At 34.9% G+C, this 24,218-nt stretch overlaps 1 protein-coding gene across 2 annotated transcripts in view; it reads right to left on the minus strand.

Annotated features, from left to right (window-relative positions):
* Nucleotides 1-1,225: 1,225 nt before the first annotated feature.
* The window catches only part of LOC136027196 (RAB6A-GEF complex partner protein 2-like), a 33,471-nt gene continuing 10,478 nt past the window's right edge, over nt 1,226-24,218 (minus strand). Inside the window, exons 4-8 of one of the 2 annotated variants that reach the window (XM_065704224.1) lie at nt 23,192-23,341; nt 20,441-20,544; nt 13,466-13,618; nt 5,782-5,971; nt 1,226-1,592 (exon numbers count right to left, since the gene is read on the minus strand). In XM_065704224.1, coding sequence (XP_065560296.1) covers nt 1,384-1,592; nt 5,782-5,971; nt 13,466-13,618; nt 20,441-20,544; nt 23,192-23,341 — 806 coding nt within the window. In that variant the 3' untranslated portion in view covers nt 1,226-1,383. Of the gene's footprint in view, nt 1,593-5,781; nt 5,990-13,465; nt 13,619-20,440; nt 20,545-23,191; nt 23,342-24,218 lie in introns of both variants that reach the window. The other variant, XM_065704215.1, reaches the window with a different exon arrangement.

Genomic DNA, 24,218 nt, shown 5'->3' on the forward strand with positions numbered 1-24,218 from the left:
AAAAGCTCCCGAAAAAACTTGAAAACCTTATTTTGGCTCTCCTGAAAAGCTTTAAAAATGTAACATACTCCCTTTTTTCTGCAAAAAGATGGTTTTTTGTATTTTTTTTTTGTATAACTCGTGACGCGAGGCACATCCCAAATTAAACCTTTATCTAATTCCCTCCCTGTGATTGCATATATCTGTTAAAAGTTCAGTTTGAAGAAATTAACTGACAGTTTCGATGGGGCTACCTCCTGACACATACCATTTCAGTCATAAGGCCTTTTCTGGCGAACGCATTGTTGGTTGCTGATCAAAAATCACGGAAACAGATTTGTCTATCGACAATTATAGATCACCAATAATTTTAGGGAAGACTCGAATTTTTGTTATTGTTGGAAATAAATGTCCAAATGTTCAAAAAAAAGTTGAATGAAATTAGTTTCTACTAGACTCAAGTTTACTTTGGAAAGTTTCGCTATTTGATCAAATTCCAAAAGTTCAATTTAAAAAAAATGTCTAGTGCCCTATATTAATAATAATTTATTTCTTACCCACATAAACACTATACAAGTATAGAGGGGAAAGGAAAAAATAAAGTACCTTGTTAGGTCTTATTCTATGAAGGAGATCAGCGACAGAGTTGTTTTTTTCTTTACTGAAGTTGCAAGAACAAAATAAGTTTTTTTCAGTGATATTCTATCTTGAAATTTTCCTTAAATTTGACAAACAACGATCACAGTTAAGGACCCTTTTCATTCACAGTGTTTATCAAAAAAACTTTATTGGTCGCTAGAACACGATTGCTGATGAACAATATCTCGCCAGAACAGATTGCTCGTCAACAATTTTTATCCTTCAGGAGATAATCAGAGCAAGCTGTTGGCCTATTTATTTGCCTTTCGGTTATAACGAACAGTGAAACATAGAGAGCAAGACTGAGAAATAGATAAACGTGCGTAAGCTATCTTTAGAAAGCGCGCATTAACACCACATCTAACATTTCCCTAAAAGGGAGTGGTTAATTTGGAGTAATGCCAAGAGTTTTTGGAATTCATCACAAACTTTCAGCTCTTACGAACCGTCAAAATTCCTCAGGGTTTCTTTTGGTTTAACTGTATATTTTATAACTTAGATATTGCAGTAGAATGAGGATAGCACCGTCCTTCCAACCAAAAAAAAAAAAAATTATATTGAAGAAACGCTGGAGCAGCAGTCTTATATGTTAATTAGTAAAAATATCTTTTATAATAAACTTCGGCCTTTATTAATAGCATTAACGATTATTCACAAAATAAGAAAAGAAGCAGAAATAAAGTAACTTCTTAGCAATCGCACACTAGGAAAGTTGACCTAGCAGAAAATAAAAGTATCCAGTACCAAGTTCCAGTCCTTCAGAAATCAAAGGGATAGAACTTGGGTTTTAGTTAATAGTAAAGCTTTATCAATGTGTGCTGGTGCAGCAGGAAAAACTTGGATTGGAAAGTCCCACGTCATTGTCTCAACATTTGTAGAAGATGGTGGACTTGAACAAGTGTCGCTACTTGGCTCTAGATCTACTGAAGATGCACAGGTCACAAACTCGAAATGTAACTTCCACGACAATGAAACTGAAAAACAAAACCTTATACAGGATATTTTAAAGCAGAGATTCCCAAAACTACCCCTTTTCTAAACCCGTATGAAGTTCGCATGATCTTTAAAAAAACCTCGGGTACAGGATTTATGCCCAAATATTGCTTTAGGTATGGATCATGTTAGGTAACAGTGTAGAAATACTACGTAAAATCAACCCAAAATTCATCCGTACAACCCAGGGGTCCGTGCACCTCAACTGGGACTCCTGTATCAAAGTATACTAATTTCGAATCTAAATGCACATTTACTTTTTGGCAGTTATTCAAAAGCTTCAAGAACACCTGGACGAAATGTTGGAAAGACTATATGGGTGCATGAGGATCAAGTATATACTTGGTGCCAGAACAAAAACAAAAGAGGAAAAATTAAGCTAATTATTTAAAGAAAAGAAGATGATTTGTGGCAACACATTCAGCGTATTTCCGGTACTAAATGATTTCCGGTACTTCTAAATTCCGGTATTTCCGGTGCTTCTAAGTGAAGTACAAAATAGGGGTTACTTATTGAATTGTACAAAGTATCTTTATAAAATTCTGGCTAAAAAAAAACCCATAAAATTTCACATTCTTCAAGATAGGAGCTTGAAAACTCTACAGAATGGTTCTCTTACATTTTGGTGGTGGGATTTTCAGTAAGATTGCTTGACTTTTTGGGGTTTCCCCCTTTCCGAAAATCGAATGAATTTTCTCTCGCTCGTAGCTTTTGATGCGAAACGTTAAACATAATGAATTTTGTATCATAATAAATTTGATAGATTAATTCTTTTGATTTATCGATTTTTATCGAAATTCCGTTTTTATAGTTTCGGTAACTGTTGGGCCGAGTCGCTCCTTACTTACAGTTTGTTAGCACAAGCTGTTTGATTTTGTAAAGTATCAATACCCCAACATAAGTAATGTTCAACAATTTTATTAATGCATTCATAAACTAAGTATAGATTTGTTTATTCTCGGGTGTTGCTGCAGATAGTGAAGTGCTTTACCAATAATTTATTTCATTTCACAGCAACATCAACTGAAATCTATTTGGCTTTGTTTTGGTTTACTCGCATCAGCTCTTACTGAAAATTACTTACATATTCGCATTTACAATTTGGTTGTACAATTGTTTACGAGCTTTGCGGAGTTACAAACAAAAATAAATAATTCAATGTAGTCATTTGACTTCGAGGCCTATACCTAGACAATTTTCTTTTTCAAAATCAGTATTTTTTTTTCAAAATAGCTTTCGCATTCTTTGAAAAAACTGCAGACTAAAAGGCACTATCTTTTACCATCTTAGTTTTGGGACATTTTATTAAACGCCCGGCCCAAATACATTATTAAACTAGTTAGTTCTAGAAGGTATTGGCACTAATGCGCTCTTCTTCCTGTAGCTAACTGCTGAGTTGGCAGCAGGGGCTAAAATATGTCGGTGGTTGGAACTAGGAAGGAGAAATTGCCTCAAGAGCAGATTTATAATTAACGAATTTTCTCCAAGGAGGATCATAGCAACTCTTTTCTGGACTCCTCCCACATCATCATTTATATTTTCAGTTTTGCATGAAATTAAATAAAATAAAAACAACAACTGAAAGTAAGGAGCAACATTAAAACTTAAACCGAACAGAAATTATTATGTATACAAGGAGGATTGCCCCTTCCTTATCCTTCGCCCTCTATATCTTAAAGTTCTTTTTGACTATGTCTTTAAAGTTCTATGTCTTAAAGTTCAGACCGTTTTTCAAATCATGCCAGGAAATCCCCTTCCCCCTGTAAATTTTCCACTGGAAAATTCCACCCCGAAAATTCTCCCTGTGGACTCCCCCCGCCCAAAAAAAATCTCCGTATATTTCCAAATGCTAGATGTATAAGCGAATAATGGACAAATTGCGTAACTAACAGCCCTTTCCCTAGGGTCTGTGGTAGGTCACGTCACCCCCAAATGCATAGTGACTGGACCTTTCAACTATGATGAATCAATTGACTATCTCAAATTTTTATCGGGTGTTTCTGGGGGAAAGGGGGCTCTGGTTGCCCTTTATTATTTTTGGTCACTTAAAAAAACATTAGAAACTTTTATTTCCAACCAAATGAGCCCTCTCCTGATATTCTAGAATCATTGGTTCTATACGATAACTCCTGGGGAAAAAAAAGAAGAAAAACAAACAAATAAACACACATCCGTGAAAATTCTTCTGGCAGAAAATGATAAATTCCACGTTTTGTATATAGGAGCTTAAAATTTCTACAGCAAGGTTGTCTGATATGCTGAATCTAATGGTGATTTTTACCAAGATCGCTTGACCTTTTGGAGGTGTTTCCTCCCTCTTTTGAAAATTGGGTAAATTTTCTCAGGCTCGTAACTTTTTTTGGGGGTAACATTAAACTTAATACACTTTATTTATTTTGGAATCAGCATAAAAATTCAACTCTTTTGATGTATTTATTGTTATCAAAAATTATGTTTTTTATTCAGTTACCATTTAGCCGTATTGCTCTTTACTTATAGTTCGTCACCACGAACTCTTTGATAAAAGACAATAAGAAAAAAGGGAACAAGTGTTAAATAGGGAAGCTCAGTTCAATGCCTGTTGCCTTAACATACCCGAAAACAAACTGGGCAACCACTAAATAGTGAAGTAATCCCTTTTTTAGGTCTTTACCCTAAAATACACAAGTCACATTTTTACTATTGGACACCGAGAACCCTTCTTTATATCAATCATTAGCTCTAAAAATGCTCTGACTTTAGTCTGACTCTGATTTCAATGCAAATATTCAGAGCCGTAACTCTTAGATACACTGCTGAACCTCTGAGGTCTGCCTCTGTTAGATAACTCTGCAAAACCCAAAGCCTTCGGATTCCCCTTCTGTTTAAACTTATCAATCTTTTAGACGAGTAGGGTGAATTACTTCGAATCATGATTAGCGTGTGCAACTTTCCTGGCGAGGGGATAGGGGAATTGGAAAAACGTGTTCCCTTACAATGTTAAAAACTAATATTCAGGCCTTGTGGATCCCCTGGGGCAATGTTATTTTCGAATAATAGATTGAGCATATCTGAGTGTTACAGAAACATTGAGATAAGTATACAAGAGACCTTAGAGGTTCATCGCCGAGAATAAACAACTTGAGTTGATGTCGCAAGCCTCAAATGATGGTGCGTAGATACGGATCGAAAATTATGGACATTTTTTCCCATTAGGTTTTCAGATTCTCTGGTTTCCTTACATGAGACTAAAAGTCTCATCTTAACCCAAATGAAATAATTTCGTAGTGCTAATCTACTCAATAGAATAGCCGGGTAGCGTAAACTACCCAATAGGGTATTATAGGCCGCGTATATGAAACCCCATGCTAAAGGATGTAATCATTGTTCTTCAAATACATAAATATTTTTGTCGAGAAACGGAAATGCAAAGAAATTTTGAACTACAGAAAAATTAACTTCGTTTAAAGACAAATTTTAATATAAATAAGGAAACCCAGGAAATATGACAACAAAAAATTCAATAAATGAAAAATACGATTTAAGTATTTGAGACTGGTCATTAAGGTAAGGGGCTTCAATCTCAATTCTTACTTTTTTGAATAATATGCTTCAAGTTAGGGCATGCACTATTAAAAGTTGCATTTTGTTACATGAACTAGTAAAGAACTACAGAAATGAATTGTTAAACTTATTAGCACTGCAAGGTATTGGCACTAATTTGCTCTTTTTCCTGGTTCTAACTACTGAGTTCAGTTTTTGAGATTAGTCATTAAGTTAGGGTCTTAACCTCAATTCCAAGTTTTTTCGATAGATGTCTCAAGTTAGGGCTCCTTTTATGCCTAGAAGATTTATTATAGTACTGTGTACTTCGGTCAATCAGACTGGATCAATATCAAGCTCTCTGAAGGGTTTCAATCTCCCTATTAATGTTTATAAATGAAATCGGACAATTCTTAAATATTTCTAAGGTAAAAATAGAGGTGTGCCTTTTACGTTTGGCATGACAGAACAGTTAGAAGCAAGGAACCGGGTGAATTTTGATGGATAGAAAAACTGAGAGGAAAAAAAGGTCCACAGAGAAAGAAAACACATAGCACTAGTTCAGTATTTCTTAAGGAGTTCATAACTCAAATACTAAGTGAGAATTCTTAAAAAAGTAGAAATAATAATATAAAAAAACTAATTTACCTCCAAGTTCGTGAAAAGTCTGTGTTCCATGCAAAGGAATTGGTACCGAAAAATTTGTATGCTGAAGACCAAGACACATTTCATGACATTTGGCATGGGGAATGACGTTTTTAGCGGCTGGCTTGGACAGTTGAGAAGGCTCTTTGGCTTCTTTCGAATCTTTGTCTCCTGCATCTCTCTTTTCCTCTGACTGCAGAGTAATAAGATACTGTCAAGAAAATAAAATTACCAAATGTTTGATAGCGGTTTGTTCCTCAAAATTACAGAGTAATATAATTATTCCTCTGACTGCAGAGTAATAAGGCACTGCCAAGAAAATAAAATTACCAAATGGTTGATAGCGGTTTATTCCTCAAAATTACAAGCGCAACCATTGGCGGGGATCTCCCACTAAATTTGCACATATGCTCCAAATGTACGGCTCTTGTGAAATGGAACTTGATATGAATGAAAACTAAACGATGAAAGTCTTCTAATCACATTGTCCTTATTTGTTTTCTTATTAGTGGATGAGGTTGCCACATTCAGGAGAGGGTCGGGGTATCTCTGATATCGACCCGTCGGAATTTCCAAGTTTCTGAACTAGATACGTGTGGATTAACATACTTGTTGTTTTTAAACTTTTTTAGACGTTCTTGTCTGGATTTTGTTGTTTTACGCTGAAATACGGATTCAGCCCTTCAGGGCTTGTGATTAAAAAAAAATATCTTGTTATATGGGGAAGAGAATACATAACGCACGTGGATAGGACAAAGTAATAATCTGTTAACATTGGAAAAGATAGTTTTGGGTTTAAATTCTTGAAATATATCTTTTTAGTACGTGTTTGGGGTCGATTTTTATTTTAGGACGTGTCTCGAATCGGGTTCTTATTCTTACGGATTAGTGGTTCCAAATATTTTTAGGATGGTCTTAAATAGTACAATGTCCTTTTTATTTTCAACTTTTCTATCAGCGTTAAGGTTTCCAAACTGTAAATTTACGAAATACCTTTCAACACGCCATCTACCGTCAAAGCAACAACTCTCGACTTATTAATTCTTTTAGCTCCAAGATAGGCTCTAATCAGCTATTTTTGTTTCAGCATTATCTTCTCTACATCTATTAAATATATGACTATATATCCCAGGTCAAAAATAACGAGAAAAATCACACGTAATTTCAAAAATGTTTGAAGCTGCATTAGATAAACAATACGAAGAGTGAAAAAATAAAATGAATATACATAATTAAGCAAATGTTAAAGTTAGTAAACATTTCTGTGTACTGTAATCGGAATCTCGTTATTTTTGGAATAATTTCAACAATTTTTGTTGATTTTTCACGTTTCTTTTTGATTTCGCCCACCCTCGAAAGAGATCCAGCTTAGGTGCCTGAATGAGAACCAAAGAGAAGAATTGTGTCTGCCACTGTGTTTGAACTAAATCAAATGATGCACAAACTTGATCTTTTCCCCTTTAGCATTAAAAAAATAAATTCCAAGTGTAATAGTAGAAACAATATGAGTAAGAAATGGAGAAGTAAAGCTTACATGGGTTTAGCTGGTAAGATCCATATCTAGGATGCTGTCCGTGTGGCTGGGTTCCCACCCATAAAAAAAACTATCTATCATATTCTTTTTATTTTTTATAAGGCTGATGTTAAACTGGTCTCAGTTATGCCAGAAATCCTATAAAGCATCAATGTTCCCTATACTTCCCAACTAGCGTCTTATTCTATAAGTTCACTCACCACATCTTAATTTTATTGAAATTTTACAATAGACAAGTTTCAAAGAAACTCAGCATGAAAATTGATAAGAAAAAGCCCATACCAAAGGAGCGTTTATCCTTCTGTCATCCAACTAAACAAGCTATACCTCTTAATTTTATTAATTAATCAAAAGAACGTAGTAAATTAGCTTCCCACATCGTCTCCCTTTCTGAATGCATGCAGTAATACTAACTTTCCTCTAAAAAAAAAAAAAAAAAAAAAAAAAAAAAAAAAAAAAAAAAAAAAAAAAAAAAAAAAAAAAAAAAAAAAAAACGCTAGCAGACATTTTGTCCAGAGGTTATCATTTAGGACATGGCTTAGTTTGAACTTGCTTTATTTTATTACTATATGTTGATCCGTTATGAAAAAATCTGGCATCACTGCGGCTGAAAATAGCGACAATAAATTTAAATGAAAATATCGACGTTAAACTAAAGACATCATAAGCTAAAACGAGCCAAATTCACAACTAAAATCAGAGACTAAGAAAAATACCAACAAACCGAATTCAAAATGTCTGACAAAAAGAATAAATAAAAAAAGGATACGTAAAAACTGAAAGAAGAAAGAGAGAACGCAAACGAGAAAAATAAATAACAGTAGCTAATAGAAACAAGCTGGAATGGAAAAGAAGATGCAGGCTTTGTTCAGTTAAACACCAGTTTTACGTAATCCAACAGGGACAAAATGAATAGTAGGTATACGTTGAGAGTACGTGTCCTTCATTTGTTCAAGAGTTAAAGCAAAAGGTAATGTGTTGGCTTATTTAACAATATTTCAAATATGCCAATACATTAAATATTTACCTACACGAAGAAGTTTAGCGTGGGTCACACTCATTTCTTTTTTTTAGTGGGGGGGATTGGAAAATAGGAAAAGATTTCAAGAACTTGTTGGTAATGATAACAATATTAATGCATTGTTACGCTCTGTACACAATAAAAATGCGCTAAAGAGGAGTATAAGGAAAAGAAAACAAAAAAAGCACAATTGACAAAAATCACGCACAATTCTTGACAACTTTTACTTTCGAACACTGAATCAGCATCCAGTTCCAGTTCTAAAATTTGTGTAAGGGTATATAGACTATCTAATCAGCCCATTCACCTCTTTGACACCACAAAAATACATTCAGATAAAAATAAAAATATCATCCAATCAGCTAACAATGGGTTCTCCTTATGAAAATGCTTAATTCTAATTATGTGTTGTGGGGAGTGCGGGTACTTGAGCTGCAGTTTAAGACGTATATGCCGGCCGGTACCTATACGGCTCTTTTCACTCACTCCCGCTCTCTTCTGCACATTCCATAAATATTACTGAATCCCCCTTTTCCATCGTCCTCTTCATGCTTTAATAAATGGGCCAAATATTATAAGATTTTACAACTAGGAACCCTAGGCACTTTTTTGGACAAATCTCAAAAACACCGTACCGTCATGAAATATGACTATTACGAGTCCAAACGAGGCAAGAAAATACTTGCAGAACCTATAGAACAGTGATCGGATTTGCTTCTTATCAGATGTAGAGAAAAATTTCCAAAAAGGAGTCAAAGACTCCTTTGGTGCAAAAACCGCATTATATAGCCGACCAAGGGTTCTCTTATCAAAGTGTCTCTTTATCCTGGCGAGAAGAGAATAAGATTTTCTTAGTTTTTCTTTCAAAGAAACAATTATAAGCTGCCTAGTGGATCTAATTGAAGTTCCAAATGGAAGGCCTAAATACCTAAGTGAAGTGTAAGATAAGATTGTGGCGGGACCAACTTGGAATGTATCATTGGAGGCATCATCCGATCCAAAGACGAGAAACTCTGTTTTGGAAGTAGAAACTGAAAGACCGATTTCTTTCAGTCCGGAGCAAACAACATCAACAGTATTCTGGAGTGGCCCAAGATAATCTGCCAAGAGAAGAATGTCATCGGCATAAGACAAGTGACTTGCGTCAATATATGACTAGAATAAGCAGGGTGGAATCCGTCGAGCGACTAATCTAATAGAGTTATTAAATGTTGCTGGACTAAGAACAGAACCTTGCTTAACACCACGGCGCAGATGAATACGATTACTAACAGTACCTTGCAAACTTATCTGTATTGATGAGTTCCGACACCACTGCCACAGGCGGGAAACAAAGGCATTAACTCCACTTCTAAAGAGAGACAGAATCGCTTGGAAGAGAAGAATGTAGTCAAAAGCCTTTGAAATGTCAATGGCATAAACGTAGAGGTTACTTTTTGCTTTTTCATGCCTTTCAAGAATCGCTAGAAGAGTTGCATGGGCATTCTGCACGCCAAGACCTTCCCGAAAACCAAATTGGTTATCGGCATGATCACATTTTGTGATAATTTCATTACAGATAATCTGCTCCAATCGTCGAGCATGCAGTAATCGGTCTATATGCATCACAGGATTTCGGGTCTTTATTTTTCTTAAAAATGCACGTTACTAGACCTTCACATAGCGCATCAGGAATATGCTGCTGAACGATAAAAGTCTGAGACAAATTGCAAGATTTTCGAACAATTTTACTGTCCCGGATATCAGATGCTCGGGTAGCAAGCAGTCTCAAGCTGATGCTTTAACTGATTTAATACGGCAAATATGTGCCAGAATAGAGGCTGGCGTGATACTGATATAGTTTTTAGCATGGTCTAACTTTATGTACATGTTGCGTCAAGAGGAGGTGGATCGTCAAAAATAATGAGAAAAAATGACTTTCCCATGAACCTTGATCAATCGGATTGTTCTCAGACGAAGAAATCGAGGTAAGTTTTGACAAGTGACACCATAACATCTGGGGGTTATTTATAGAATACCGCCAAAGATTGCAGATTTGACCCCGTTTCCATTGCCGCACAGCATTTCTATATACCCGCTTCGTATAGTTGACGATTTGAAATAAACTACCTGACCATAACCGCAGTCGGTCAAAATACTAAACCGGAACTTGTGTCGATGTTTAGCACACTGAAGTACAACTGCGCCTTTTTTTACGTGTCCCAACTCGAACTTTAGTTAAAGGAAGAGAGACTGAAGCAGCGACCTTGATTGAATGAACTAATTCTGCCAAGATAAAATCCAAATCCCGAGTGTTCCCGTTTATTGATGTACATAAAAGATGAAATGGAATCCGGATTTTCGACAACATAGAATCTAATGTTCTATGATACAGATAGAGATCAAGAAAATTACAACAAGGCTTAAAAAACCACTTAGGGTTTTGCCCATGAAGAGGAAGAGAATAGATAAGTCGAAACTGCAAACTTAAGTGATCGCTTGTTAGGATGCCGCTTGAAACGTCAATGGTACCCTGCATCTGGTGGTCGTCTGTTAGAACGAAATCTAAATCGGAAGTGGAGCCCGAGTTGTGCACATAAGAAAACGGCTTCGATTTTGGTAGCAGAAAAACGCCATTAGAAGGGAAGGAAAGTAATATTTGAGTAAGCGGTGCATTCTCATTTTTTAGATCTTTGTTAAAATCACCCCAAATAAATATTGACTTATTTGATGACCGAACCCTATGAATGGATTTAGAAACCGAAGCACAAGCTGTGGCAAATTGACGATAAGAGGACTCATTACGGTAGTTCGTTGGCATATACACACACTTCAAAATAAAAGGACCAAAATCAACTGAAATATATATATCGCAAGATTCAAAAATAGAGCAAGAAAACTACTTATTTACTGCAATTACTAGGCCACCAGAAGGACGACCAGATGTCAAGTTGGGGGACCAAAAAAGAACGTGTGGTTAGGCGAGAGCTCTACCTGTGAGACGTAAGCACTTAAAAGTTGTTCAGTGATGTACTCAATTTCGTAACTACTAAAAAGCCTTTCGAGGGTTCCAAGCTTGTCACGAGCACCATTAATATTTTGATAAAATAACGACATGACTGAGTTAGAAATCGTCATCACTTAATGATTAAACACGGGCAGATGAATTAAATCTTTCTGAGGCCCTTTGAATGGGTAGGTGCTTCTTAAGCACCGGACACACCAAGCTATTGCTCCGATGATTCCCTCCACAATTAGCATACTTAACAATCTGAGCTGAACAAGCTTGGTCCTTGTTAGTGTGATCACCTCCAGATTTATTACATTTGACAGGGTTCTTACACTCCCTTGTGAAGTGCCCATATCCTTGGCAATTTAGGCACTGCTTAGGCTTTTCAATTGGCAGAATCACTCGGAATAGGCAATATTCAATCTTGAGGCCAAACTTCATTGCAATATCAAGCTCTTCTGTAGTTTCAACGTTCTGTTGCACTATTCAAGAACTTCCATACCATTTTTTCGACTAACTGTGTGCTTTACTTTATTTGTGAAGCCAATTTTCTGCACAAATTCACGCTGATTCTTCGGGTTATGCACGTCAACATTCGCAGAAATGTTCATTAGCATGACAGGAAAGGTGGATGGCTGACGTGGTGACGGTGATGGCCAGACAGTTGAGACTGGAACCTGTAAGCAAGTTTCTTGTTTTTCCCCTAAGAAACTTAGCACACGGAAGCACTCGTTTAAGCGTGAAGCCACAATCGTAGGTGCATCATTTGGGAATGATGACACATCCGAGGAATATACGATGACAAAAAGCGGTGGAGGTTCATCGCGTTGCACTAAGCCGCTAATTATCTGACAGGAAAGATATACCTGGCTTTAAACCTCTTCGCTTTTCAAAAGTGTCCACTTGAAAAGCATTTTTGCTCGTCTGGATCGCATGCTTAATTGCATCTTTTCCAAGAAACTTTGCAGCAATTTGAATGATCGAGTCCTTTTCTTTCGCTATAGGCCACTGCAAAAAGTTCAACACTGGACACACAAAAATAGAGCTTGTCATTGCTTAATTATCATGCAGCCAGCTGTCGCTTTACAATTGGAAATCATAGTCCAAGTCACTAAAATTCTTGTTGCAACATGACAATAAATCTTAACGTAAAAAACCTACTTAATAAATAATGTCCGCGCAATATCTGTAAAACGTAGATCAATAAGTGTATGAAGGGATTATAGATCACTATAATCCCTATTGCGAAATTTTTGTTTCTTCACATAAAACTCACTGAGTTAATAATGTCCATGCAATGTCCGATTTAGATGTTGACACTTTGAACTCTGAATTGATAGTAGAGTGCTAGCTTCATCAGCAACACGGGTGAGGATATCAAAAAGATTACTTTTAATACTTCATTTCTTCATTGTTTAATATCAATCCCATCGGTCAAATAAATTCATCTATGAGGGGGTGCATTTCCAAATTTATTGATCGTAATAAGGTATAGAAGTGGTCCTGACAGTGTTTCCATGTGATCCCACATGAAATGTTAATGTTAAATCTTCACCGACTCCAGTAGAAATCTTTTGCAAAGTTTGAATTGAACTGTCTAAGCGTAATATGGCGTATATTGACAAAGCTGGAGTGGTTTGATTTATTTGAGGAGTGGGGGTGTAATAAAGCTAAGTTTGTAACAATCAGGCAATTTACCAAAATTAGCCTAAATATGACTAAAGATGGCTGCTAGAGATCTGGTGATTTTACATGAAGAGGCTCTAATTTAACCTCTTGAAATACCCAAAGAGGACATGCTAAACTTTTCGACTTTTTTCATTACCTTGGAGGGAGCAATCAGGGTGAAAGACTTATTAGGAAAAACAAGTCTGCACATTTTCACCACGAAAGGAGCATGTAAATTTTTAGAGATGTTGAGTAAATGCTGAAATATCCGAGTCTGTGCAGGGTCCAAACCAAATTTAATTATGAATCTACTAAAAAATGCCCAGTTTCAGCTAAATCAAAACATGTTACTTTGAAAACGTAAGTCCTTGTAGTTCTTTAGCTTTTTCATTATCAGAAAATGGCAAATTCTCCTATATTGTTTGCACAAAACTTTTCATTTTTAAGAAAAAAGGTAATAAAACAGCATACATACCTGATAACAGGGTACTTGGGAGCCACTAAAATCAAAAAAGCCGATTATATCTTCACCAAGTCGAAAAACAGACTTAAATATGCAGAGTTTGGCAACTTTGCCTCTTTGATTAACTATGTTATATATAACTGGAGACCGGCGAGAGGTTAGATTCTGCAAATAAAAAAAATATCGTCATTAGGAAAGCGGCTTAAAAGGAAATTCAGTTACAACATCCTCAACTCTTATTTGACCAGAAAATTTTCACTAAATCATCTATATGGATATGCACAAGACAAACCCTCCGTCTGTGCATGTGTCTTGGATGTCTCTAACACCGGTCAAATTAGGTTTACGTAGACAAATCATGCATTTTTGTAATCAAAAGGGTCCCGGGATAAAATCAAGTTGGGTACTAACGTCATTAAACACAATATATCGTTACTAAGCGTATTATACATGTCCTGGTCTCCCTCTGCACACCTGGTGTAGAAAATTGATAAAAAGTCCAATTTTAAAATAAAAACAAAAATTGATTTAGACACTTTTTCTCGTAACTATAAATTTAATACTAGGCCTACGTCTATAGGAAAACAGCCCCGGGAAATGCTTACGCTCATAAATGACATTTTTAGAATCAAGATGGTCCCAGGTTAAAATCCAGCTGGGCTAATCGGCAATAAACTTATTACATTATCATTAAACACATTATAAATATTGCAGTCTTCCTCTTCACACCTTATTCCAAGGCTTGACAAAAATGTCAAATTTTACAGAGGACACTAATATTGGCTTTAACACTTATTTTAGTCGTATACAATGAAGCTAATGCTAGGTCTCAATGAAACATTACATTAAAAAAACTAGTTTTTTTTTAACTGAGAGTAAGGAGCGACATTAAAACTTAAAACGAACAAAAAATAACTCCGTATATGAAATGGGTTGTCCCCTCTACAATACCTCGCTCTTTACGCTAAAGCTTTTAATTGTTTTAAAAAGCAGAATTGTGGAAAAGAGTCAAACTTTAGCGTGAAGAGCGAGGGATTGCGAAGGGGACAACCCATTTCATATGCGAAGTAATTTCTGTCCGTTTTAAGTTTTAATGTCGCTCCTTACTTTCGGTTAAAAAAAACTAGTTTTTTAATGGAATTTCTGAACGTTTTTGAATTAATGCATGTTTGATTTTGGCTCTCCACCAATAAATTATTAAAATGAAATTTGCATATTAATTCCTTTTTTGGCTAAATGGCTTTCTCTTAGTTTTGATCAGACGATTTTGAGAAATAAGGGATGGGGAAGGAGGCCATGCAATTTTTCGGTTACATAAAAAGGCAACTATAAATTTTAATTTTTAACGAATTTTTTTATTAGAAAAAATATACGTAACTTAAGAATTGACTCACGTAACAAACATTTATATTCTTTAATTTTTATTGTGTATATGAGGAGGTTTGTACCCTCGTTCTTTACACTAAATCGTAAGTATTGTCCCAATTCTTTAAGAATGAGTCCTGAATCAGAAAGGCCGTAGAATAAATAGTTGAAATTACTAAAAATACTACAGCATAAAGAGCGAGGTATTTATCTCCTCCTAAATACCTCGCTCTTTATGCTAAAGTATTTTTAGAACCCCTCATATGCATAATAATCTCTGTTCGTTTTAAGTTTAAATGCTACTCTTTACTTTCAATTGAAAAAACTTTTCCATGTTTATTTTTTCATTGTTTTTTTATAGTAATTTTAGAAAATCCTGAGCCCTTTTCATTGAATTTCTGTTCCCCCATGACATATTTCTCCAAGGAAAGATCCTCCCACATAGCCCCCCTAATTTAATTAAAAATTAAAAATTAATTGAAATTAAATTAAAAGTGTGAAAATAGAGAAAATATTTGCCACCAAGCGTAGCTTTATTGTTTCTAAATCAGTAACAATAGAGAGCATCTTTAATTTGAATTCTTAAATGAATTTCTTAAATTAATTTAATTGAACATCTTTAATATTAGAAGCCCTGGACTAAAAGAATGACCCCTAAACTTTAAATTAAAGTATGTATTCGTTTCTTGGGTAAAAGTTGCAATTCTTTGCAGTAAAAAATTAATATGAGACAAATATCCGTGTGAAGATTCATAGAGTAGTTGACTAAGGCACGGAGGGGGGAGGATCCTTACACATTCGCTCTACTTGCTAACACATTCGCACACGAGGTCCCTTATCTAGAAATCCTTGAGAAATTCTTTTATGAAAGTGCACCCTCTCCAAACTAAATGCCTGTGAGTTTCTCCCCTTAAAGATGCCTAATTTCATCTCTGATCAGTTTACGCTAATAAAAAGCTGCCACCTCCTAGTATATAAGGACTTGGAATCCCTTCAGATTCTACTTTGTTTTGCGCTCAAATACGAAGTTACAGAGCGTGGGTAGCTCATACCATAGTTACCCATACTCCTAGCACTAAGTCTCAAAATGGATTTCTTATTATATCAGGAGAAGGAAGTGAAATGGTTTACCGGTTCTTCTCCAATTCTCGCAAAAGAGTATATGCAACATTTTTTCCTTCTCCTTTTCAACAAGCTCTGCTGTTAGTTCAAAAATACAAAAATTAAGCTTGAAGGTATAAAAAAAACAAAATATAGTCATTTTTTCTTAAATTAAATAAAAAAAAACAAGTTTTTTGAAATGAAAGTAAGGAGCGACAATAAAACTTAAAACGAACAGAAATTACTCCGTATATGAAAGGGGCTTTTCCTCCTCGACACCCCGCTCTTTACGCTAAAGTTTTTTATTGTTTTAAAAAGTAGAGTTGCGAAAAAGAATCAAACTTTAGCGCATGGAGCTGGGTGTCGAGGAGGAAAAGCCCCTTTTATATACGGAGTAATTTCTGTTCGTTTAAAGTTTTAATGTCGTTCCTTACTTTCATTTCAAAAAACTTAATTTCTGAAAGTTTTTGAATTGATGTATGTCTGATTTTGGCTCTCCGTACATAAATTATTAATAAGAAATTTGCATATTAATTCTTTTTTTGACTAAATGGCTTTCTCTTAGTTTTGATCAGACGATTTTGAGAAATAAGGGGTGGGGAAAGAGGCCTAGCTGCCCTCCAATTTTTCGGTTACTTAAAAAGGCAACTAGAACTTTTAATTTTTAATGAACGTTTTTATTAGTAAAAAATATACGTAACTTAAGAATTAACTTACGTAACAAACTTTTATATTCTTATATTTTTGATTATATATGAGGGGGTTTGTCCCCTCGTTAATACCTCGCTCTTCACACTAAATCTTAAGTTTTGTCCCAATTCTTTAAGAATGACCCCTGAATCAGAAAGGCCGTAGAATAAATAGTTGAAATTACTAAAAATAATTTAGCATAAAGAGCGAAGTATTTATCTCCCCCTAAATACCTCGCTCTTTATGCAAAAATATTTTTAGAACCCCTCATATGCGTCATAATCTCTGTTCGTTTTAAGTTTTAATTCTTCTCCTTACTTTCAATTGAAAAAACTTTTTCATGTTTATATTTTCATTGTTTTTTTTTTCTAATAGTAATGCTAGAAAATCCTGCGCCCTTTTCATTTAATTTCTCTTCCCCCATGAAATATTCCTCCAAGGAAAGATCCTCCCATATAAGCCCCTCCCCTGAACCCCACACCTAAACCAAAAAAATCCCCCTGAAAACGTCGGTACACTTCCCAATAACCATTACTGTATGTAAACATTGGTCAAAGTTTGTAACTTGCAGCCCCTCCTCCAGGGACTGTGTGGGGGGGGGGGGTAAGATATCCCCAAAGACAAGGCTATTATGGTTTTCGACTATACTGAACAAAATGGCTATCTCAAAATTTTTATCCGTTGACTTTGGGAAAAAATGAGCGTGGGAGGGGGCCTAGGTGTCCTCCAATTTTTTGGTGACTTAAAATTGGCACTAGAACTTTTAATTTCCGTTAGAATGAGCCTCTTGCAACACTCTAGGACCACTTGGTCGATACGATGACCCCTGGAAAAAAAAACAAAAAAAAACAACAAATAAACACGCACCCGTGATTTGTCTTCTGGCAAAAAATACGAAATCCCACATTTTTGTAGATTAGACCTTGAAATTTTAACTATTGGGTTCTCCGATACGCCGAATGCGACGGTGTGATTTTCGTTAAGATCCAATGATTTTTACGGGGTGTTCCCCCCTGTTTTCCAAAATAAGGCAAATTTTCTCAGGCTCGAAACTTTTGATGACAAAGACTAAATTTGATGAAACTTATATATTTAAAATCAACATGAAAATCTGATTCTTTTGATGTATATTTTAGCATCAAAATTCCGTTTTTTAGAGTTTCGTTTACTATTGAGCCGGGTCGCTCCTTACTACAGTTCGTTACCACGAACTGTTTGAAAAAAAAAAAACAACAATAACGTTAGAGAAATAAGGCAAAACACTATTTCAGAAGTGACGTAACTAGGGATTTCAGGGGAGAGACCACCCGGGTGGGACTTTTGTGAGGGCGGTATGGAGAAATTGGAAGAAGAGAACATGGTAGTAAAGTTTCTCCTCTGGTATTACGACCAGAGGAGATCAAATTCCAAATTGTGAGTCCATCGAAATAACCATTAGATACAGCGTGGTAAAGCGAGGTCAGCGTTTAGAAACAGAAATTGCTAGTGCCAAAGTCGAATGAGCTATAAAAGAAACGTGAAGCTCTCTTTGCCAAGCTTTGTTGTGAAAATTCTCTGTTGAGAAATTAAAACAACCTGTTAATTCAAATACAACTTCAGAGTTCGAAGTTAAAGGAAGCGAAGGGCCGTCAAAGTCAGAGCAGTGATAGCTGCGACCTAGTAAAGAGTGAACCACAAAAAAAAATACCACGCAGCAATGAACCACGAATAAAAACTGTCTACGAAGAGAGAACTAAAAATTGAATCTAATCAGTGAATAAAAACTTCTATTTCAGTTAATCTTTATGGTAAAAGCTTATTCCGAAAAAAAAATGTACAGAAATTTTAAAAAAGATCCTGAAAGCTCTTAAACATAGTTAAAATCCTGTATAAGAGAATCACACTCCCCAACTTGAACAGTAAGGAAAATCACTTTCTTTGTATGAGGAGCACTATATCTCCTTTTTAAAGATGGATACGCCTCTAAAAAATATTTTTATGGATACGCCTCTAATGATAAAAATCACAGCAGTGATAGCTGCGACCTAGTAAAGAGTGAACCACAAAAAACTACCACGCAATAATGAACCACGAATAAAAACTGTCTAGGAAGAGAGAACCAAAAAATTGAATTTGGTCAATGAATAAAACTTCTGCTTCATTTAATCTTTATGGTAATAGCTTATTCCGAAAAAAAAATTTACGGGAATTTTTAAAAAGATCCTGAAAGCTCTTAAACATAGTTAAAATCTTGTATAAGAGAATCACAGTCCCCAGCTTGAACAGCAAGGAAAATCACTTTCTTTGTATGGGGAGCACTATATCTCATTTTAAAGATGGATACGCCTCTAAAACCTTGGTACCACACACAATGAGTCAGAATTCTGGAGTTTATACTATCAATTTGTTTTCATTCCAGAGCACCATGGATATAATTTAATAATTTATTATGTTTTATTAATTGTGTAAATAACTGTTCCCCTCTATTATATCACGTTCACGAAAAAAAGAATCTACACAGCTGAATAAAATTGATCGCCATCATTTTTTAAAATAGTCCGTTTAAAAGCATGGAATGGGGTTGGTTATTAATTTGACTCAGAAAGGGGGCAGCACGTGAATTCCGCCCAGGGTGGCACCTATAGTAGCAACGCCACTGCCAATGCTACAAAGAATTCACAAAACGAGTTTAAAAAACGAATCACCTTATTTTGGACGAATGCCCAAATTAGATAAACAAATAAATTAAATATCAAGCTTCCTACAACAGGCAACAAAATTACAGAAAATATGAAAAACTATATTTGTCTGGTAACATTCAATTATGGAATCGTAATTTTGGTTCTATCTATCGATTTTGTTGCAAAAAATTACCCATTTTCATGAAAAGTTAAAAAAAAAATAGCCACTATTTCAACCATGCCTAGGTCTCCCTGATTGAATGGTACACACTTGAATCATTGAAACTTATTACACATGAAATGTGAGCTATTCCATCAGGGAGGTCTAGTCCTGGTTCAAAAAGGGGAAGAAAGTATTTGCTGGCTCTCCCCCTTCCCCTACCGGAAAATTTATCAATGTGACCATATTTACTTTGACTTTTTTTATAATTCATATTTTGCAAATGTTCTCAAGGTATTTTGACAGCATTATAGAATCAAGTTTTATTACAAAATAATATTATAAAATATAGATAGTTTTGAAGGTACTTCAACGAGTTATGGTACCCGAAAGTGTCAAGACAAACCAAAAACGCGCATTCTTTGGCGACAGACTCAGCGAGGGGGCCATTGATAAGTTTATACTCACCTATTGTGGTTACCTTTGTAGATGAAGCCGAAGCTTGATGACAAACTTTAAGTTTTTTATATTATTAAGGCGTCGTTTGTTTGTTATTGCGGTTTTTGTATGCACTCCTAGTAACTAGAATTTCGGAAAAATTTAGTTGAATGGCTCTTTTAAATCAATTTTTCGAAGCGTATTGCATAGTACGACAAAAAAGACTCTCCACACTTGGTTAAAAGGATAATACCAAACGAAGTATCTCATTTTCTATTTATATTCTAAAATCCTTAACAAAACTTACATTTCTTTTCAATTCAACTTTAACCTGGCGCATGCGTTGACAAATTTGTACTCTTTTTCTGTACGCTACTTATATTCCGTACCCATGTAATATCTTGAAATAAGCTTTTTTTTTCTTCCCAGGCACTCAACGATAACATTACACGAAATCAGAATAGGTTTTAATTTGCGTTTCCACCATACATAACCAAAATTGACTCATTAAACTCATGATTTTGCAGTCAAATCATTCTAACTAAAGGAAAAATTAGGAACAGTTCGACTTACTGTTAATATATCAAGAGTTAGTTTTCCATAGTCCTGTGTAATTTGTCTAGGAAGAAAAGGGTTCATAGGTGGAGATTCAACTTCAGTGCTAATAAGAGGGATGCCTGCAAGTAATACATTTACTTATAAGAAATAGGTAAACAAAACTAACTTTTGATTGCTAAGTACAGAGAAAGGCCATGAAGAGAGGTAAAGGCCAGGAAAGCCATAAAGTACGGAGAAAGGCCAGGTTCACTCCCCCCTGAAGTGTTGCAGCTATTTTAAACATACAAGTTCTATTAGTGGATCAACAATCATCACCATTTCGAAAAGGAAGAATGTTATATGTTCCACTTCCGCGTTTGCCTTAGAATAAAAAAACCCTCTGAGAGACAATTTTACTTAATTGAAACAATGACAAAAAGGATGCACTGAAAGCTATTTCTTGCAGCTCTCTGTGACCACGAAATTTTTGTACTATACAACAACGGATCCTAGTATGGATTAAATAAAAAAAAGAAATTTTTTTCAACTGAAAATAAGGATAAACATTAAGACTACAAACAAACAGAATAACAAAAAGTCAGACTTTAGCGTCAAGACTGAGGGTTGAGAAAAGGCAGCACCCTCTTATTAGGAAAAATTCTATTCGTTTTAAGGTTTCATGTTTACCCTTCCGTTTATTTAGAATACAATTTTCTTTTATTTAATTTCTGATCGTTTTTCAAATCATGCCAGGAAAGATAATCGATCCTCTTCCTCTTCTATAAAAGCTGCTTTCTCTTTGTTAACATAGCACATTCTCCCATAGGATCAGGGGGAATAGACAATAAGCCAAGTAACTATTATACTCATATATTTGAGTGTGCCAATACTACTCGTCCTTTGAGAAAGATTAATTTACCCCTCCCCTGATGATTTAAGTATTTAACGATATTAAATATTAGAAGGATATCTAACATCACATTGACATCTAGTAATCTTATACTAGGCTACTTTTTTATCCTACTGTGCAGTCTATATTAAAATATTCATTATAATTTCGTTATTCCAATATAGCCCAATCGTGTTTTCTATCCCATGTCTGCTCTCAAAAGATTACGAAACTTTGAAGCTAAAAGTTTTATTCAATTATTTCCCTTTGCAATCGATTTAAATTGCTGCTTAACATGATGTTTAAATATCCAAAAAATTACAGCAAAAAGCATTTTTTCAAGGATTAAATAACTGAAAAAGCAGACGCACTTGAAACTAGACGATTACGGGAGGGGGGGGGGGTTGTTTCAGAAAGGATATTTGTCTCACAAAATTACTAGCCTATTCCTATGTTCCCATACATGATAATTTCGTTATTCCAATTTAGCTCAATCGTGTTTTCTATCCCGTGTCTGCACAACCATTTATCGTTATTTTTTCAAGATTACATCAAGGGACGTTAGCCGACAGCCAACCTTTCTACTGCTGAACCAGACTCTCAAAAGATTATGAAACTTTGAAGCTAAAAGTTTTATTCCATTATTTTCCTTTGCAATCGTTTTAAATTGCTGCTTAATGTGATGTTTAAATGTACTAAAAATCGCAGCACAAAGTATTTTTTTCAAGAATTAAAAGACTGAAAAAGCAGTTCTACTTGAAACTAGGCGATTGCGGGAGGGAAGGGGGGGTTGTGCTCAGAAAGGATATTTGTCTCAAAAAATCATTAGTCTATTCCTATCTTCCCATACCCAAGGGGTTGCACACCAAGCTTGATCTGAGAATTAGTCCTCCAAATAAACATAGGTCAGTACAAAGATAACACACTTGGCGTGTTAGCTGGAACGCTCAAAATAACTAGAGGGATTAAAACAGAATCGCATAAAGGTCTAGATATTAGGGATTGGTCAACATAATCGTGACTTCGGCAATATTGAGGAGGTAACTGAAATACATAAGAACAAAAACTTTCTTCTGTTTTCTGAAAGCCTACCTTCTAGTAATTCCTACCCCCCTATATCTTATGCTTAGAAAAACAATATCAGTGAAAATGATGATGCTGAAATAAAACATATTTCATAGTTGTTTTTTAGACATAATGTTCGTTTAAACTTACTAATTATCGGTTCAGAACTTATTAGAATTTTTCAGGGATAACGTTTAAACAAGGGAACAAAAAATAAAATAGCTCAACCTACCATGGTGTTTTGGTTTTGTAAATTATTATTAACAATTTAGAATAAAACATAAAAACAAAATTTGTCATTTCCCTCCCTTAATTTTGTCATGAAATTTATTTTATTCAATTAAAATTAAGCGACAGAACCAACGCTCAAATAAAATAATCGTCAATGAATATTAGCATCAGACGAGATATTGAAATAAAGAACTAAGGCCTCTTTTTGTCTTCACTCAAGCAATGCATCCAAATACAAAAAAAACACAAGTTTATTTTTCGATCACCTAAAGTGACATGAATTACAATCCAAATCATAGATAAACAGAAATAACTTAATTTAAAAATTAGACTAAAAAAAGAAGCTTCGCCAGAAAAAAAAACTGCAAATAGTGATACTACAGAAATAAAATTTAATTTATATTTACAGAATAACTGTAATCTTACCCCACCAATATGCTTATCATTAGTAGATAATTCTAGATGCGTCATTTTCTATTTTCTACCTACTTGAGAATTTATTATTTTATATTTATTTATAAAATTGTGATTTCGTAAATTGTAGAAATACTGTCTGAAAAATCTAAGCATTTTGCTTAAGAATGGTAAGAATAAATCAATACCTTTAACAGAAAGAACTCGAAAAGGAAGTTGCATAAATTTGATCGATTCGCCAACTCTTTGGACAGCGAGTTTAATTTTATAACTGTATCTCACTGTAGAGCCATTGTGTGATGGTGGCAAGTCCTGAGGAAGTACAAACTCAAATGCAACTGAAAAAAAAAAAAAAAATCAAAGATTACCAAAAAAATCCATACTCGACACTTGTGGATAAACACCAATATTCATGAAGGATATCTGTTTTTGCTTGATTTTAACGTCATACTTGTAATACAGAGATAGAAAAATAAAATGGCAATGAAAAGGCTACATTAACATTACTTCGCTCTCTGGTGCTATCTACTAATACGGTATCCTTCATCAGATCCATCATACAACAAGAAAAATGGCTTTTTGTAACTTCTTTTTTTTTAATCTTAAAACATTAAGCCATTAAGATTATATAAACATTAAGACATAAGATCTTTCCATATATCAAGTTTCATTAAGATGCGATGACCCACTCGTAAGATAAAGATACCTCAATTTTCAGGTTTTCCCAGATTTCCGGTTTCCCCCTTCAACTGTCCCAATGTCACCGGATCTGGTCGGTATTTAAAATAAGAGCTCTGAAGCACAAGATCCATCTAAATATCAAATTTCATTAAGATCTGATCACCCGTTCGTAAGTTACAAATACCGCATTTTTTCTAATTTTTCCGAATTAGTTTAATTAATTTTTCCGAAAAATCCGCATTTTTCCTGAAGATTACGATTTAGAGTCGAGTGCCGTTCAGTTCAAAAAATTACGAACTGATACATTATTGAGGGTGTAGTTGTAGTTTACAGTTTCGATTTTATTCACAGCAATGACTACAATGTGGTTTGGCCATAAATTAGAAACTTCATGACCCCCCCCCAGTCCTTGAGGAAGGGGCTTTAAGTTATGCATTTGCCCACTGTTCACATATATTATTCGCTAGAGGCAAATCTGCAAAAAAAAATTTGAGGTGGAATTTCCTTCAATAAGGAGGGAGGGAGGTCAACGGA

This window comes from Artemia franciscana, chromosome 1 (assembly GCF_032884065.1).
Source record: "Artemia franciscana chromosome 1, ASM3288406v1, whole genome shotgun sequence".
In the NCBI taxonomy this organism is placed as follows: domain Eukaryota; kingdom Metazoa; phylum Arthropoda; class Branchiopoda; order Anostraca; family Artemiidae; genus Artemia; species Artemia franciscana.